This window comes from Plecotus auritus (genome assembly GCF_963455305.1).
Source record: "Plecotus auritus genome assembly, chromosome: 7".
NCBI lineage: Eukaryota > Metazoa > Chordata > Mammalia > Chiroptera > Vespertilionidae > Plecotus > Plecotus auritus.
The window spans coordinates 31,005,526-31,022,917 of NC_137774.1; the positions used below are offsets into that span (position 1 = coordinate 31,005,526).

Here is a 17,392-nt window from a genome sequence, read left to right on the forward strand (position 1 = left end):
CTGTCGTGCATCCTCTCGCATCTCTGCCCCTCCTCTGCATTCCTCAGCACCCCCACCCCCTGACATTCACTGCTCTCTGTCCACCTCTCTGCCTCCTTTCTCTCCCCCGTGCCCTTCCCAGCCCTCATCTACTTGCACCAATTCCCTCGCACCCTGCTCTCCACTTCCCTCTCTTGCAGCCATTTCACTCTATCCAGCCTCTCCCTTTCCCCTTCCCCATCCCCTCTCCAACCGAATCTCTCTCCTACACCCAGGAGATCCCCATCTCAGGCCCCTCTCCTACACCCAGGAGATCCCCATCTCAGGCCCTCCCCAGCATTCCACATGTCCGCAGTACTGACCTAGCGCAGGCTCTGCACACTCCTTGTGCTGCTCGGGGGTACAGAAAGGGGCGTCCCCTGCAAAGAAGAAACACAGGGAGGTACAAAGGCCGCAACACCTCTCCTCCCGGGGCTGGGGCAGGCAGCGCACCCCTTACAGGCAGGGGCAGCCACTGGACAGTCCAAAGGGAGCCCTGGACCAGGGCAGCCTGGGGGCATCGGGAGCAGTGCACCCAGGGCCAGAAGACGGGGTTCCCATCTGCCCTGTGACCTTGCTGGCTGATCTGCTGGTCGGGGGAGGCGGTAAGCACCTCCTAGGTCCTGGGCGTGGGCCACTTCCTTCTGAAGGGGGAAGTGCTGCATCCAGCCTTCCCAGGGCACCGGAGTGGCAGTGATGGAGGGGGGCTGTGCACCCTGATCCCGAGGCGGGGCTCTTCCCTCCACACACGGCACTGGGAGAAGGGCTGCTTTGTAAGCGCCTCTTGCTGCACCCGGCATTCCCACCAGCAATTGAGAGGCCAGTACCAGTGTGCTGGGTGGAATGACTGAACTTCCCCTGCTTGCTTTCAGCTCAGGTTCCCTGAGGCCACCTCACAGTCTGAGCAGCAGGCAGGTAACACTAACTCCTGCTCAGCTGTCCTTCCTGGCATATCTTTGTAGAAGTGCAGGGTCCACTGTTCTCTCTTTTACCAAGTGCTGTAGTGAATGTCCACCTCGACGTCTTTCCTCACTACCCCCCACACACCTTTTTCAAGAGCTGAGAGGCTGTTATGCTCCCTCCTTTCCAATATACATATAACCTAAGGATATTTTCCCACTGATTTTTAGAGATAGTGGAAGAGAGAGGGAAGGACAGAGAGAAATATCGATGTGAGAGAAACACATCGATTGGTTGCCTCCTGCACGCGTCCCAACCAAGGAGGAGCCTGCAACCAAGGTACGTGTCTTTGACTAGAATCAAACCCGGGACCCTTCGGTCCGCAGGCTGATGCTCTATCCACCGAGCCAAACCAGCTAGGGCTCCGATAATAATAATTTAATCGATAGTTTTCCTTTTTGCTCCGTCTTCTAGGCAGCTCAGAGGAAATTTTATTTTTAATTTATTTCTAAAATTTTTATTTATTGATTTAGAGAGAGAGAGAGAGAGAGAGAGAGAGAGAGAGAGAGAGAGAGATTGCTTTGTTGTTCCACTTACTGATACAGTCATTGGTTGATTCCTATATGTGCCCTGACCAGGGATCAAACCCACAACCTTGGCATGTTGGGACGGTGCTCTAACCAACTGAACTACCCAGCCAGGGCCTCAGAGGCAATTTTAAAGATCAATAATTCTAACCTTAGATTACTAAATAAATTACTGATTATTAATGAAATAATTCAGAAGTTAGCTGTGAGGATGTTCATTTCAGCATTGGTTTTATTAGAAAACAATTGGTATGAACTAAATGCCCGATATAAGGATTTCGTTAAATATACTTAAATAAAGCATGCTATAAACATGAAATAGTAGCTGATAAATATGCGAGCAAAATGCCTGGCACATAGTAGGTCTTTAGTCCACAAGACTTTTGGTTCCTCCTCCCATATGCTAACACAACAACCACTGACTTCTGCAGTTTAAAAAGTATTTTTATGTCTTAGCCTAATTTTTGTTTTCTTTAAATATAATGAAGCTGAGAACACAGAGGTTTAGAAACTTGAGCCAGGACACAAAGCAGGTGAGTGGAGGAACCTGAATTAGAAGCCAAGGCCTCCAGCCCTGGTCATCCTCCCTGCCCTCATCAGCCCCACTCCCTCTGCAAGGCCGCCTCTGACAAGCTGACCGCCTCTGATGCGATGGCCACATGCACTGTAAGTCTGACACCAGAAATGTCAGCACCGGCATTCACAGGTGGGCTGCTGGGCTTTTGCCTCATTTGAAAGAGTGCTGGACTTTTGGGTTCAGGAAGGGAAATATCAGGATGAAAGCAGCACACATCTGGATGTGTGAACATGGACCACACCAGGAAGCAACGATTGCAAGCCTCCAAATATCTGGACACAGCAAACAGCAAGCAAACATCTTGAACACTGGGAGGAATGTTCTCCAAACATCTGGATGCTTCAGGACACCAGGGTGCTGCCTCGGTTGCTAGAGTGTGTTTCTGCATGCCCTCTAAATGTCTGGGCACCAAATAACACCCCTTTGGATGCTCGTGGAGGCGGGGAAGTGTTTCCCATTAGGGTGAGAAATGCAAAGGAGGTCCCCTGTGGCCGCCCCTCCCCTGGCACGGACCTGGCATGTGGACCATGCGGCAGTTGCAATTCTCCACGATGTAGCGGGTCTCACAGTCGATCCTACAGGCGGTGATGCTGTAAACAGGAAAGAAGTCGAGTCCCATCTCTGAGGATCGGCACTCGCCCCACGGAGGCGGCAGGTATGTGAGCTGCAAGACAGGAAGAAGGGGGCAGCAGTCAGCTCTGGAGGTTCAGCCTTGATGGGCTCAGCGCCTCATTCATTCACTTACTCAACAACAAACAATTATTGAGCAACTAATTCATGACAATCTAGACTCCAATGACCTCACATGCCTTCAACATCTGGCTCTAACATTTGTATTCTTATCTCCTCTCTTATGAACCTTCCCAGAAATGCGGATCTTCACAGAGCCTTTTTCACATGCCGCATCTTGTCTCTTCCATACTTTGTCATCTCCCATCTCTGAGAAATTCTACCCTCCAGACTTGGGACCTGAGACCTAGACCTGGAGGAGGGGTTGGCATGCAATGGCCTTCGGCATACACCGTGCTGTTTATGATCCTTGGCCCTGGCTAGAGCAGCTCTCCAGTGCCAGCTGTGAACAAACTCCTTTGGGGAACGTGCCACTTGTTTTCTGAGGCCCAATGACTGTAAACTGTTCTAACACCTATGGCACTTGCCTGCTGGGGATGAAGAGAGTGAAGGATGAAGGAACTAATGGTTGCTGAGCACTTACTGTGTGTTACACCCCAAGCCAAGTCCTTTACATCTTAAAAAAAATTTAAGAATAAAAAATACGATAAAATGAACACATTTCCAATGCACAGTTCAAAAAGTTCTGAAAAATCTACACACCTATGTAACTGCCACTTCAATCAAGAATAAAACATTTTTGCCCTGGCCGGGTAGCTCTGTGGGTTAGAACATTGTCCCAATATGCCAAGGTTGTAGGTTCGATCTCTGGTCAGGGCACATAGAAGAATCAACCAATGAATGCATAAATAAGTGGAACAAGAAATGGATGTTTCTCTCTCTCTTTCTCTCTCTCTCAAATCAATAAATTAAAAAAGATACAGGATATTTTTAATTACCTTAGAAAGTTCCTTCCTGTCCCGTTCCAATCAGCCCCCACCTGCCCGGGCAATCGCTGTTAGGGATTCTATCACCATAGGCTGGCTTTGCCTCTTCTCAAATTTCATATAGATGAAGACTTACACTATGTGCTCTTTTGTGTCAGGCTTCTTTAGCTCAACAAAAAGTCTTTCACACAAAGAAAACTTCAAGACAAAGATACCGCATGAGAGAGAGAAGGTTATTTTCACAGTAACAGGATCAACCATCAAGAGGACATCATAATTCTCAATATGCATTGCCTAATGATAAGTCTCAAAAGTACGTGAAGCCCTGGCCAGTGTCTTCAAGTCTGTGTTCATTTATTGTGTTCTACCCAATCTTCTGATAATCCCACCCAATGGTTTTAAATTCCAGGTCATGGCATTTTTCAGTTTCAGGTTGACTTTTTAAAGAAGTTTCCATATCTTGCCCCCCTCGTTCCCCCGCCCATCTCTCATTATTTACATCTCTTTCTGCAATTATTTAACATGTTTATTGTTGTTATTTTAAAGTTGTTGTTTTCTAAATTGGGTTATACGTGGATCTGTTTCTACTAATTGTTTATTTTTCTTTTCATATCTTACCCCTTTCTTCATGTGTCTAGTTAGGTTTTGATTGTATAGCAAAGGACACGGTCATTTTTTGTTGCATGCTGGACATTGTAGATAACTATAGTGGCTCCAGGTGAGTTATCTTCCACTGAACAGCATTGAATGAATCGCTTTGATTTTGTGAAGGTGTTGTTTAGGCTTTGTATAAGAATGGGTATAATATTTTTGTTTTTCCCTTAGTCCTGGGCTATAGCCCTTAGCCTTAGAATGTGATGTTAACTCCTAAAGTCTGACACTTCTGGGATTTGAATGGAAAGCCTGAGATGGATGCTTATCAGGTGTAACGTGGTGGAACTTGAATGACAAAATCTGTCTTCCCTGCATTGACAGCTGCTGAAATGACTGCCCAGCTCTTTCACCTGTAGTCCTGGGCTTCTTGGAGTGTCACCCCTAGCCATATGAAGTTCAAGGTTCAGTCTATGATTTTAGGGAAGTTTATAAAAAACATTTTGGAGCCCCCCCTCTGTGGGTCCCACCTTTCTAAGATCTTTCTTCCCCAAAATGTTCAACCTTTCTGGCAATCATGAACCATGAACTCTGTCTTGTGCCTTTTAAAAAGAATCTATTTTAATTGATTTTTTAGAGAGAGGGGAAGGGAGAGGGAGAGAGAAACATCGATCTGAGAGAGAAACATTGATCGGCTGCCTTTTGCATGCCCCTTCCTTGGGACTGAGCCCACACACTGGGCATGTGCTCTGAGCGGGAATCAAACTGTGACCTCTTCGTGCATGGGACGATGCTCAATCCACTCAGCCACAGCAGCCAGACAGACTTGTGCCTTTTTAAATGTAATGACTGCTACTTTCTGCTCGAGCTCTACTCCAGTATTCCCTTACAGGGGTCCTCAAACTTTTTAAACAGGGGGCCAGTTCACTGTCCCTCAGACCGTTCGAGGGCCGGACTATAGTTTCAGAAAAAATCTATGAACAAATTCCTATGCGCACTGCGGGCCCGGGACGAGTCAGCTGCTAAGCAGGACAGGCAGCGGCACCCGGTGGGCCGGATAAATGTCCTCGGCGGGCTGCATGTGGCCCGCGGGCCGTAGTTTGAGGACCCCTGCTTAGAACTTGACCTGCCCTCCAGGGAGAAGTCAGATAAATAAATGTGTATTTCACCCAGTGTGGGTCCCTAGCCTCAAGGGCTGCACACCTCCAGGTCCTGCCTGCTTTAGTCCCATCAAATAGTATTTTAAACTATTTTGTCCAAAGTTTATAATTCCTATTTCCAGGAGATTTAGTCTGATATAAGCTGTTCCACCATTACTGAGAACCCCAAGTCTCCACACTCATTTAACATTCACAGGACTCCTTTGAGGGAGATGTTCCTGTGCTCGTTTTATTAATGAGGCACCTGAGTAACAGAAAGGTTAAGTAGCCTGTTCAAGATCACACACCTTGTCTGCGGCAGAGCCAGCATCCAGTCCTGGGGATTTCTGACTCCAGCCTTGCACCTGTCACACGATACTACATTGTCTCTCCAGGAGATCGGTGGGAGAGGGAGAAACACACCAGGGACGACTCTCAGAGCATTCCTTTTTTTTTTTTTTTAAATGCAGGTTTGCTTTACTATCTCATCTTTCTTTGGAGTGCATAAGTTGACCAGCCTTTGCACAGATTTCCTGTACGACTTTAGATAATTCTCTCCTCTGAACCTTAGTTTTCCCACCTGTAAGTAGGAAGGATTTAAGGGTAGATATTCGGTGATTAGAATGCATTAGGTCTCCTACACTGCTCAATATTGGATCCATAAACACACTAATTGGATTTGGGAAGGACCAACAGTGACTTTTGACAAAGCTGGGTGTGTGTGTGTGTCTAAAATGATGACTATTGACTGCGGGGGCTACTCATTTGTGGCAAGCTGGCACGGCCATGGCATACTCAGCCCCAGGGCGCCTTATGTGCCACGCCAGCTCAGCCAGGTTCAGTGACCCTGAGTGGGGGCAGTGAAGGCTTAGAAAAGACAGAGAAGAGAAGAAAGCTGCGTCTTGGTGAGACGCTGCCCTCTCTAATGGAGAGAGACAGTGCCATGGACTACAAGCTGTGTCTTTATTTTATAGCCAGATTCCACGAGGCAAAGTAAGGGCGTGGTCAAGATGTTTACAACATTCTCATGGGTTTCGATCCTACTCAATTACATGCACCTGAACCCTATCAAGCCCACATCACTCAGGCACGTGGGACCACGTGTTCGGACCATAGGTTCAAGCTTACAACTATAGCTGTTGGCTATAATTGTGCTGGCAGGGCTCTGCCCTCCAAGCTGGGACTTGCACGTGGCAATGAGAGGACTGTGCCCTCTCATTAGTCCGAGGCTTGAACCTGTCCAAACACTGTAGCTGCTCTCCCCACTCACTTCTTTTTCTTCCACTGAAACAGATTCCCACAGTGGGTGGACCAAGCATGGAGCTGGTGAGGCTCTGGTGATGAGCCAAGGTCTGTTCAGGATCAACCACTTCCCTTTTTTTGGCGGAGGTCATGACTCAGAGCCCACGACCACCCTGCTGTGGCTGGCTCGTCACTTGTTCCATCAGCTTTTCTGAAGCCTCACACACCACAGCAGCTGGGAAATCGCAGCATGTACAGTATCGACTCTTGCTTGTCAGTGAGTGTCTGAAAGTAGGTTGGAGTATTTTTTTCCAGGGCCAGCAATGCTTCTGGGGGACCCCGAAGCACTGCCTTCAAATATCCGAAGGGCTGTCTCAGGGAAGAAAATTCCATTTGTTTCCGGGCATCCCAAGGGGAAGACAGACTCAAGAATCGTAATAAGGGAAGTGGGGAGCATGATGGCATTTACTGATGCTGCAGGTACCGTGGCAGGCACATTACATGCATGACCTTATTTAATCTTAAAGAAGGAACAATTCTGGCTCAACTTTCTAACCTCCCGTATGATTCCATAATAAAAGCATCGTCTTGAGGGTAAGTTCCCCATCATGAGGGGTGTTCAAGCAGAAGCTACCCAACTACCTGGCTGGGATGGGAAGAGACAGGTTCAAGCATTGAGTACCCAGGGGATGAAATGACTTCTAAAGTCGCTTAAGCCCCTTATGTTTAATCATAGACCTTACATCTATTATTTGATTTAAGGACTAGAGGCAGTGGAATGAGCCAGAAAGAACCCCCCCCTCCCCATTCTTTCATGAACTATCTGTGTGACTTTGGGTCAACTTCACAGCCCCCTCCACCCATCCCCAGCATTTAGTCTCATCTGATTAAATAAGTTCAGTGCCCAGCACCTAGTAGGTACTCACCAAGACTGAGCTCCCATCCCTTCCTCTAATAAAGTCTTCCATGTTTTCCCACCCTTTCATTCATTCAACAAATAGCCCAGCTCCACCTCTGTTCTCCTCACAAGTTGGTTCTATAGACCAGCAAATCTCCGCCTTGTTTGGCATCACGTTACTTTGACTTGGGTAGATTATGAGAAGGATTCCTACTAATTCAGGCGTCCAAGATGGCACCAGGCAGCTGGATCTCAGGGTCGAGCTGGGAGAGAGACCTGGGCTGGAGACGGATGTGTGCGGAGCTTCGATGTATAATGAAGCTGTGGGGTAGCTGAGCCAGCCCAGGGAGAGAGGGGAGATGCCCAGGATTGAGCCTTGACAGGTGCCTGTGTTTGCCTGACAGCTCGTCCTCCCTTACCCGTTTTTTCCATTGTGCCGTGGAACTGGTTGGTGGCTTTGGATAATTGCTTAAATTTATGAACTGAGTAAAGAACTCAGAACTTTTGTGACAGAATGCTCTGGCGCTTGCCTTTCATTGCTCCACTGTCTTGAGGCTTCTCTCTACAGTCCTTTCCATTTTATCATTAGAAGCTTGGGTTTGCTTCCTTGGCATCCTGTGCCGGTCCTCAGCCACCAGCTCTCAGTCTCTCCCAGCCCACCGATCCCGAGGCGGGCCAGCAGGTGGCGCTGCAGCAAGCATAGCTGCCCAAGGCCTGTCTGTAGTCTGAGCTGCCCCAAGGGAGGAAGCCATAGGCCCTTGCCAAGCTCACTTGGCCTTTTCCTTGTGTCTGCAGCCCACTCTCAGAGGCCTCGTCTGGATGCTGCTGCTGCTGCTGCTGTGTGGGGTGATGCTGAGAGATGATGAAACTGCATGCGAATATATTCATTCTGCTCCTAGAAAGGTTAGGAAAGGCATGAGGGAGACAAGGAGAGATGCCCACCTACCTCACCTGATGCCCACCTGGCTCTCTTGTTATGGCAGCCACTTGGCCTCTTGCTTCAGTGATGGCACAAGGTGGACCAAATCCCTTTAGGCTCGGGGTCCGCCTGGTTTCCTCCTCTTCCTCACTTACCCACCTGGCTGAGAGCAGCCAGGCTAGGAGCACATGCTGTGTGGTCAGACCCATCTGGGTTTCAATCCTGGCTCTGCCACTTACTTAGCAGGGGACCTGGAGCAAGTGGCTGGGCCTTTCTGAACCCTTCTCTCTGCATGAGAATCGCCCTGAGGCATTTGCTACTTCAGAGGCTACTACTTTTGAACTTAAGGTCTGTGTGACCCAGCGGTCACACCTTCCGGCCTCTGTTTGGTCATAGGGACAGGATGTGTGAAATCAGGCCTTTGTTAAGTTCCACAGAAAGCCTCTTGCCCAAGGCCTTAGAACACGTGGAAGATGCTGAAAGACTTGGAGGAGGGGTCTGCATCACAGCAAAGCTCCCTCACCTTGCGCAGTCCTAGTCCCTCTCCCCTTTTGCTCTCCTCATGTGCTTTGCTACCTTTTCCAGAATCAACATATTCTCAAGTATTTTCTTAAGGAAAGGCAGTTCTAGAGGAACCGTCATGTTGGTGCCCACAGGCTCTGTATTGAGGTGGGCTCAGCACCATATCCCATCTAAGTCCTGGACCAGCTGAGGGCTAGGTTTTCCTGTGTGATGTTGGGCATGCCACTCAACTTCTCTGGGCTTCTCTGTTCCATCTGTAAGGGGTGGGGTCCGAAGGGTACTGTGCTCTGAAAGGCCCCAGGTTCCCCTATGAGGTCCCCCTGCTGTGTCCTGGGATCCCTCCCGTTCACCCCATTTTCCCACCTTCCACTGCAATGCAAACTTCTGCCTCGCCTGCCCGGCTGGATGGGAAATCAGAGCCTGCTTTTTAAGCCATAATTTTCAGTTTGATGTTTTTATTGCATCCCGCCGAGTGATTTAAGCATGTTCACAAATGATTATATTGTGCTGTTTTTAAACAATGTTAAAATCAAATCAAATCCTAAAGTCAAACCCACAAATCCGTTGGTAACAGAGGCAGCAAAGGAGTCTCAGGGGAGACATGTCCTTGTAGGTCGCACGGAAACAGAGAAGCACAGCCCCCTCCCCCCACCCCGCTCTGCCAGCTTCAGAGAGAGTTCAACCCACAAGGTCAAAGCAGAAGAGACGGCATCAGGAAGAAGCTCAAGTCATCGTAAAAGACTGAAATATGGTCCCTTTCAGTCCCCAAAAGGGCCCTGAGAGAACAGGCCCCACTTGCCCCAAAGACGGGCTGTGGACTGACTGAGGGCACTTCTAGGATCTCCATTGTGTGTCTGGGAACCTGGGGCATTGAGGTGACTGGTCATGGACGAGCTGGATGGGAACCCAGCAGACTACACCTTTAATAACTACCTACACTGCCTGGACGAAAGAAAGAATCTACCACGGAAGCAGAGGGAATTACTGGGTGGGAGGGAGAGATAGGAACATGTGTTCTTCAGACCCTGATACGGGAAATACTGCACAGCTTCATGGAACAGTTTAGTCCTCATGACAACCTTGCCAGTTAAATATTATTACCCCGTTTTATTGATGACCAAACTTTGGTAACTTGCCCAATACCACATGGCTAAGAAGCAGGAGAGGCAGGATTCTAACCTGGTTCTGTTTGGCTGCAAGGCTCCTGACTGGGGGTCAGGAGATGTTCTTTTTTTTTTTTTTAATTCTTTATTGTTGAAAATTTTACATATGTCTCCTTTTTCCCCCATTGACCTCTCCCACCCACTCCCACCCCCCAGCACATGCCCCACCCCTCTATTGTCTGTGTCCATTGGTCATGCTCATATGCATGGATACAAGTCCTTTGGTTAATCTCTTACCCCACCTCCGGACTCTCCCCTGCCTTCCCTCTGAGGTTTGACAGTCTGTTTATGCTTCCATGTCTCAGATCTATTTTTGTTTATCAGTTTATGCAAATGAATGAGATCATGTGATATTTATCTTTCTCTGACTGGCTTATTTTGTTTAGCATAATGCTCTCTAGGTCCATCTATGCTATTGCAAATGGTAAGAGGTCTTTCTTTTTTACAGCAGTGTAGTATTCCATTGCATAGATGTACCATAGTTTTTTAATCCACTCATCTGCTGATGGGCACTTAGGCTGTTTCCGAATCTTAGCTATTAAAAATTGTGCTGCTATGAAAATAAGGGTGCATATATTCTTTCTGATTGGTGTTTCTGATTTCCTGGGATATATTCCTAGAAGTGGGATTGCTGAGTCAAATGGGAGTTCCATTTTTAATTTTTTGAGGAAACTCCATACTGTTTTCCACAGTGGCTGCACCAGTCTGCATTCCCACCAGCAGTGAAGGAGGGTTCCTTTTTCTCCACATCCTCACCAGCACTTGTCGTTTGTTGATTTGTTGATGATAGCTATTCTGACAGGTGTGAGATGGTACCTCATTGTTGTTTTGATTTGCATTTGATAATTAGTGACTTTGAGCATGTTTTCATATGTCTCTTGGCCTTCTGTATGTCTATTTAGGTCCTTTGCCCATTTTTTGATTGGATTTTTATCTTCCTTTTGTTAAGTTGTATGAGTTCCCTATAAATTTTGGAGATTAAGCCCTTATCTGATGTAACATTGGCAAATGTGTTCTCCCATGTGGTGGGCTCTCTTGTTCTGTTGATGGTCTCTTTTGCTGTGCAGAAGCTTTTTATTTTGATGTAGTCCCATTTGCTTATTTTCTCCTTAGTTTCCTTTGCCCTAGGAGATGTATCGGTAAAGATATTGCTACAACATATGTCTGCTATTTTGCTGCCTATGGATTGTTCTAAGATTTTTATGGTTTCCCGTCTCACGTTTAAGTCTTTTATCGATTTTGAATTTAGTTTTGTGTATGGTGTAAGTTGGTGGTCTAGTTTCATTCTTTTGCATGTATCTGTCCAATTTTCCCAACACCATTTATTGAAAAGACTGTCTTGACTCTGTTGTATGCTCTTGCCTCCTTTGTCAAATATTAATTGAGCCATAATGGCTTGGGTTGATTTCTGGGGTCTCTGTTCTGTTCAGGAGATGTTCTACCTCGGCTCTGCTGTTACCCCGCTGTCCTGTTTAGGGGACTCAGCTTTTTCATCGGCAGCATCTGGTTCAGACTAGATAACCTCCAGAGGTGGTGTAGTGTAGGTAGTGGTCTATAAGGCAAACCAGGTGACTGCTCCTCCTCTCCCAATTCTGGGCACATGGCAGACATCACCAATCAATCACAGATTATGGTCTTAGACATATCTAAATACTGCCATTTGCTTGAAACTGAAATGTATTTTGGGAGGCCTCATCTGTAGAACCCATTAAACTAGTCATGCTTAAATATTCACATATGCCAGATAAAAATTATGATGTACTAATACAAGCTGTGACTGCCCAGCAAGAACAACAACCCGACCTGCCCCTGTGTGTGGGAGCATCCTAGACTGGTGTGGGCACCATCTGGACTAGGATTTCCCAATCAGGATTCTGTGCTGAGATCACAGAGTTGCTTGTTGTGCTGGCTGGACACTAAGTAGTAGTAGCTGATGCAGCACTTTAACAAGCAACGGAAAGGAATTTAAAAAGTGAATTACCCATGGTTTGTGACTAATAATAAGATAATTAGGTTATATCCATTGCAATAAGGTCCATGAGTGGAGAGAATATAACAAGAACAGAAAATGTTTATGCAAAAGAGCAAGAGGATTTTTTTTGAAAGGCTATGACTTGCCTCATTCTAACATGACTTTCACCTGAGGCCTTGCTGGCTCCAGGTATTGAGGCTCTACAAGAAGCCTTCCAGTTTTGGGGTCATGGGCAGCCTTTGCAGCTTTATTTCCATCCATTCATCCATCCACCCACCATCCACCATCCATTTATCCATTCACCCATCCATCCATCCACTCATCCATCTATCCATTCATCTATCCATCCATCATCCACCATCCACCACCCATCCATTTATCCATTTACCCATCCATCCATCCACTCATCCATCTATCCATTAATCCATCCATCCATCATCCACCATCCATCCACCCATCCATTTATCCATTCACCCATCCATCCATCCACTCATCCATCTATCCATTAATCCATCCATCCATCATCCACCATCCATCCACCCATCCATTTATCCATTCACCCATCCATCCATCCACTCATCCATCTATCCATTCATCCATCCATCATCCATCCATCCATCCACCTATCCAGTCATTCATTTATCCATTCACCCATCCACCACCCACCCATCCATCTATCCACTATCCACTCACTCACCCCCCATGTCCAATAAACATTTATTTAGCACCTAATCTGTCCTGGGAACACTGCTAGGAACTGAGACTATGAAGATGAATAAGATGTGGTTCCTACAACCACAAATGGGGCAGTCCATTAGAATACCCCACAATGAGTACTCTAATGGGGTACCAGGTACAGGATAATGGGGGCACTGAGGAAGCCTAGCCAGACCAACTTGGAGTGGGGGGAGATCAGAAAATACTTCTTTATGGAGGGTGGTCACCTTTCAGGTGAGTCTAGAATGACAATGTCGTTCATTAGGCAGATCAGGTGTGGGAAGGGTGTTCTGGATCCAGGGAACTGCCTGGGCAAAGCTGCGGAGGTAAAGAGTGGCCTGGCCTGGAGGGGGAGCCTCCGGCAGCACAGAAAGACAGGCATATGGGTGAGTGGTGGGCTGGGTGCAGTGCTCAGTGCTTAGGGAGCAGCCCCAGGTGACTGAAGAATCCTCTATGATTGTGCTCGTGACACCTGCAACTTGCCGCAAATATACATCCCCCACGGGAAGCAGCCCTGCTAAACTCCTGCCCCTCCCATCTCCTCCCCTGCCCAGTGGAAGGCTGCCTTGCGGGAGTTTTTAGCGTGTCTGTGCATGCCGACGCATCATTATAATCACATCTTCATCCGGACACAATTTCTTGGGCAAGTGTTGGCGGCGCTGCTGGCGGCGTGTTCTCAGCAAATTGCCTGGGTGTGTGATTTGTTGGTGGAAACAGGGAAAAGGAAGTGTTGCAGAGATGCTGGTGGGGAGGCGGCCTCACGCCCGGGAATGAACTTGGAGTCACGCAGTCCTAGCTTGGCCGCTTACTCACCGGCTGGTGTAGGCCAGGCACTGCGCGGTTTCTTCACTCCTTCCGGCCCTGCGCCAGCCTCTCCCTTTGCTTTTCCTGTCCAGGGCCCAGGCAGGTTCTCCCCGGACTTGTCAGTGCTGTGGGGCCTCATGATAAGGCGCTGGGGGCGACATTCACACTTTAGTCCGAGCGAGTGGAACTTCTGGCTGTTGTGCACTCTACACCCTGCACAGCTGTGCACAGCAGCTCCAAAATGGTCCAACAGCATAGAGAGAGGTCAGTCCTGCGGCCTCTTCCAGACCCTTCAGTCGATGATGCCCAGGGGTAGACCAAGGGATTTTCTTAGAAAGATGGAAATGCAACCGGAAGGAAAAGAAAAAAGGAGGAAGAGGAGGGAAGGAAGGGTAGGGCAGAGATGCAGTCTAGAACCCAAATGGCCCCTTTCCAGCTGGCAGAGCTGAAAGTGTGGGTCAGAGAAAGGGACCAGGGTGAGGGCACCAGGTAGTTTCCCTGACTGGTGGGGGCAGCACTTTAACAATTCCATGCCCAACCCTCCACCGGGGGCCTCTGAAAGCCCAGTGAGAAGGAGGCAGAGCGTCCTCTCCCCCTGGGAATTCCCTGCTGCAGCTGGAGGCCTGCAGAGCAGACCCCACCCTGGAGCCCACATCCAGGAGCTGAACTTGCTGCCTGGGCTGGTGACACTGTTGCAGCCCCCTGAGCCTGAGATGGCCCAGTGTGGGGGCCCTGTATGTACAGAGCAGTTGCCACAACATGCATCTTTTATGACCCCCTGCCTGTAGGTTTTCAGGGGGTGGGGTGGGGTGGCATAAAATGTGTGGATTCTGGAAGGGTAAGATGCAGAATCGGACAGAGAACAGACTGATGATTCCAGAGAGAAGAGAGGTTGTGGGACTGGGGGGAAAAGGTGAAGGGGTTCAGAAGGTCAGACGGGTGGTAACAGAATAGTCATGGGAATGGAAAGTACATCATAGAGAGCATCTATCTATATAAAACCTTAATATGCAAATCGACCAAACAGTGGAAACGACCAGCGAAATGACTGGCTGAATGACTGGTCACTATGACGGCCCTGACCAGTGGCAGTGGCAGCAGGGAGGCGGGGCCAGTGAGTGGGCGGTGCCAGGCCAGCCAAAGTGGGGGCGAGTGGGCTCCCCCGCCCCATCACCCCGCTGGTTGCCCCACAAATTGGCCCTGATCACTGGCCAGGCCTCGGGAACCTACCCGGGCACGAATTTCATGCCCTGGGCCTCTAGTAGTCAACAATAACTATGAATGGTGCCAGGTGGGCACTGGAAATATCGGGGCGGGGGGGCGCCACTTTGTAAAGTATAGGACTCTAACCACTAGGTTGTACACCTGAAACTAATACACACTAATACTGTAATTTAAAAAAAATAAAAGATGTGGCATTGAACGTTTATGCTTTTGGGCCATTTAATTCTCAGAGGTGAGGGAGAGTTCTCAGGCGCGATCCTCCTGGCTTAGCCCTGTGCCAGCTGAGCCACACTTAATGGGATCTTACATCATTTTCCAAAGGGAGGTAACTGCTTTGTACCTACACCGTTTGTGACCCATAATCTCCCATATCACTAATATTCTCGGGGGGCTCATTGTAATTGTGAAAGCCCCTCTATCACTTTCTGTTATCCTTCGTTCTGTTGGCTCCTTTCCACCATCCCTAGAAATGCCACCATCGTCAGCATACCGGACCACATTTCTCACATAGGCGAGTACTTTACAACCTTAAAACACCATTATTTCCTGCTAAATGGTTCCAATTTTGCACGGCAGAGCTGGTGGTCTTATGTGGCTCCCAGGGATCATTACAAGTCTATAGGGTGCATCCATGAAACGCTTCAAAGGGGGGCTGGGCCCACGGTGCCCTTTGGTAGACGTAATCTCAAATGTTTGACCATTAGGAAGGACTACAATGGAAAGATCAATATGCCGCTGGCCTCGGGAGTTCACCGTCATGCGTACCTGTTACAGACTGAGCTGTGCCCCCTCCAAATCCATATGTTGAAGCCTTAACCCTCAGTGTGACTGTATTTGGAGCTAGGACCTGTAAGGGAGCAGTCAAGGTTAAACAAGGTTATTATGGATGGAGGCCCTATTCTGATTGGATTACTATCCTTATCAGAAGAGGAGGAGTGCCCTGGCTGGTGTGGCTCGGTTGGCTGGGTGTCATCCCATGCACCAAAAGGTTGTCGGTTCAAATCCTGGGCAGGGCACATGCTGGGGTTGTGGGCTTGATCCCCTGCTGGGGGAGGAGGTTGCAGGAAGCAGCCGGTCAATATTTCCCTCTTTCTCTCTCCCTCTCCTTTCCTCTCTCTCTAAAAATCAGTGAAAATTAAAAAAAAAAAAAAAAAGAAGAGGAAGAGACACCAGAGTTCTCTCTACACATGCACAGAGGAAAGGCCACGTGAGGACACAGAGAGGACACGGGTCCCACCCCACAGGTCTGCTGTGGAGTTGGAAGGAGACGTCAGCTCGCTGGAGCAGAGCAGGTTCTGAGTTAATACCCGGGGTGGCACTGTCGGCTAAAAACTGGGCTGTGGGTTCAGGTAGACCGGAGTTTGGGTTCTAGCCCTGTTACTGTCTTTGTTTCCCCATCTGTAAATTGTAATAATACATATTTCACCGTTGTGAGAATATCTGTATTTTATTGGTTATGAAATACACATTTCCCCACACCCTAACATCAGGGCTTCTGAGCGTTGTGTTATAGTTTAACAAGTAGTGGTTTTCATTTTTACTGGCACATAACATAATGCTGACCCTGATAGTTGCCGTTGTCTTAGATTTGATGAGATAGAGCAGAGCAGATCATGCTCGAAAGGGCTCAGCAAAGCACCTGGCACAGAGCAGTTGCTCAATAAGTGGCCACTGTTGCTATGACTTCTTTTGGGAACTGGCAAGTCTTAACATATCTGTTAGCCTCAATTTTCTCATCTGCACAATGGGAATAATTATCTCTATGTCATAGGGTTTGAGGGAGTATTAAATGAGATAACATGCAGACTGAGACATCTACCACAGCATTTGGCATATGACAGGAATCCCAGGAATGTCCCCCACCAGCCTGGGACTCTACCCGGAGTAAACCTCCCCATGGTGGAGTTTTGGCACAGGTGGGGTGAGGAAGGGGGAGGGTTCCTTAGGCCTGAGCACCTTGGCCTTGCTGGATAAGGTTTTTTTCTGCTCACTGCTGCCCCTGGAGGGCCTAAGGATTGGGGCAAGGCTACTTGAACCAGATGGGAAGGATAGAGAAGAAAATGGTGCAGGCTACCCTGCTCGGCGAGACGAAGACCTCCATTGAGATCCAAGTCCATTCAGGGACTGTGACTAAGAAGATGTAAATGACCCTCTATGTCCTTTGCTGAGGTTGTTTTTACACTGAATGTGGCTGCTGGGAAAATGGCCCAGATCACACATCTAAACCGAGAGGCCACTTATGGGCTGGAGACATAGGGTTGGAGAGGGCGGCCCTTGGCTGGCCATGTGGGCTGGCAGCATCCCTTCTCCGGCTTTTCCCAGAGGCCACAGTCTGGATTGGGATCATCAGACCTAGTGTCAAACCCTGGCTCTGGATGATCGCGGGCACACGCCACTCCCCCACGGGTCTCAGATCTGCCAAGGCAATGTGTATGCAGGCTCTGTCACGTTGTTGCTACTCAACATGTTACCCAGTCTGCCCCACTTCCCTCCTCCCCGACTCTGATGATGAGTGTCGGAAGAAATCATAAGCAATGCGGATGTAACTACAAAATACTCAGAT

At 48.4% G+C, this 17,392-nt stretch overlaps 1 protein-coding gene across 2 annotated transcripts in view; it reads right to left on the reverse strand.

The window, feature by feature from the left end:
- The window catches only part of ASIC2 (acid sensing ion channel subunit 2), an 851,967-nt gene that overhangs the window by 10,438 nt on the left and 824,137 nt on the right, over window positions 1-17,392 (reverse strand). For both annotated transcript variants that reach the window (XM_080679281.1, XM_080679280.1), the window contains exons 4-5: window positions 2,596-2,746; window positions 342-398 (exon numbers count right to left, since the gene is read on the reverse strand). In XM_080679281.1, the coding sequence (XP_080535407.1) occupies window positions 342-398; window positions 2,596-2,746 (208 nt within the window). The remainder of the gene's footprint in view (window positions 1-341; window positions 399-2,595; window positions 2,747-17,392) is intronic.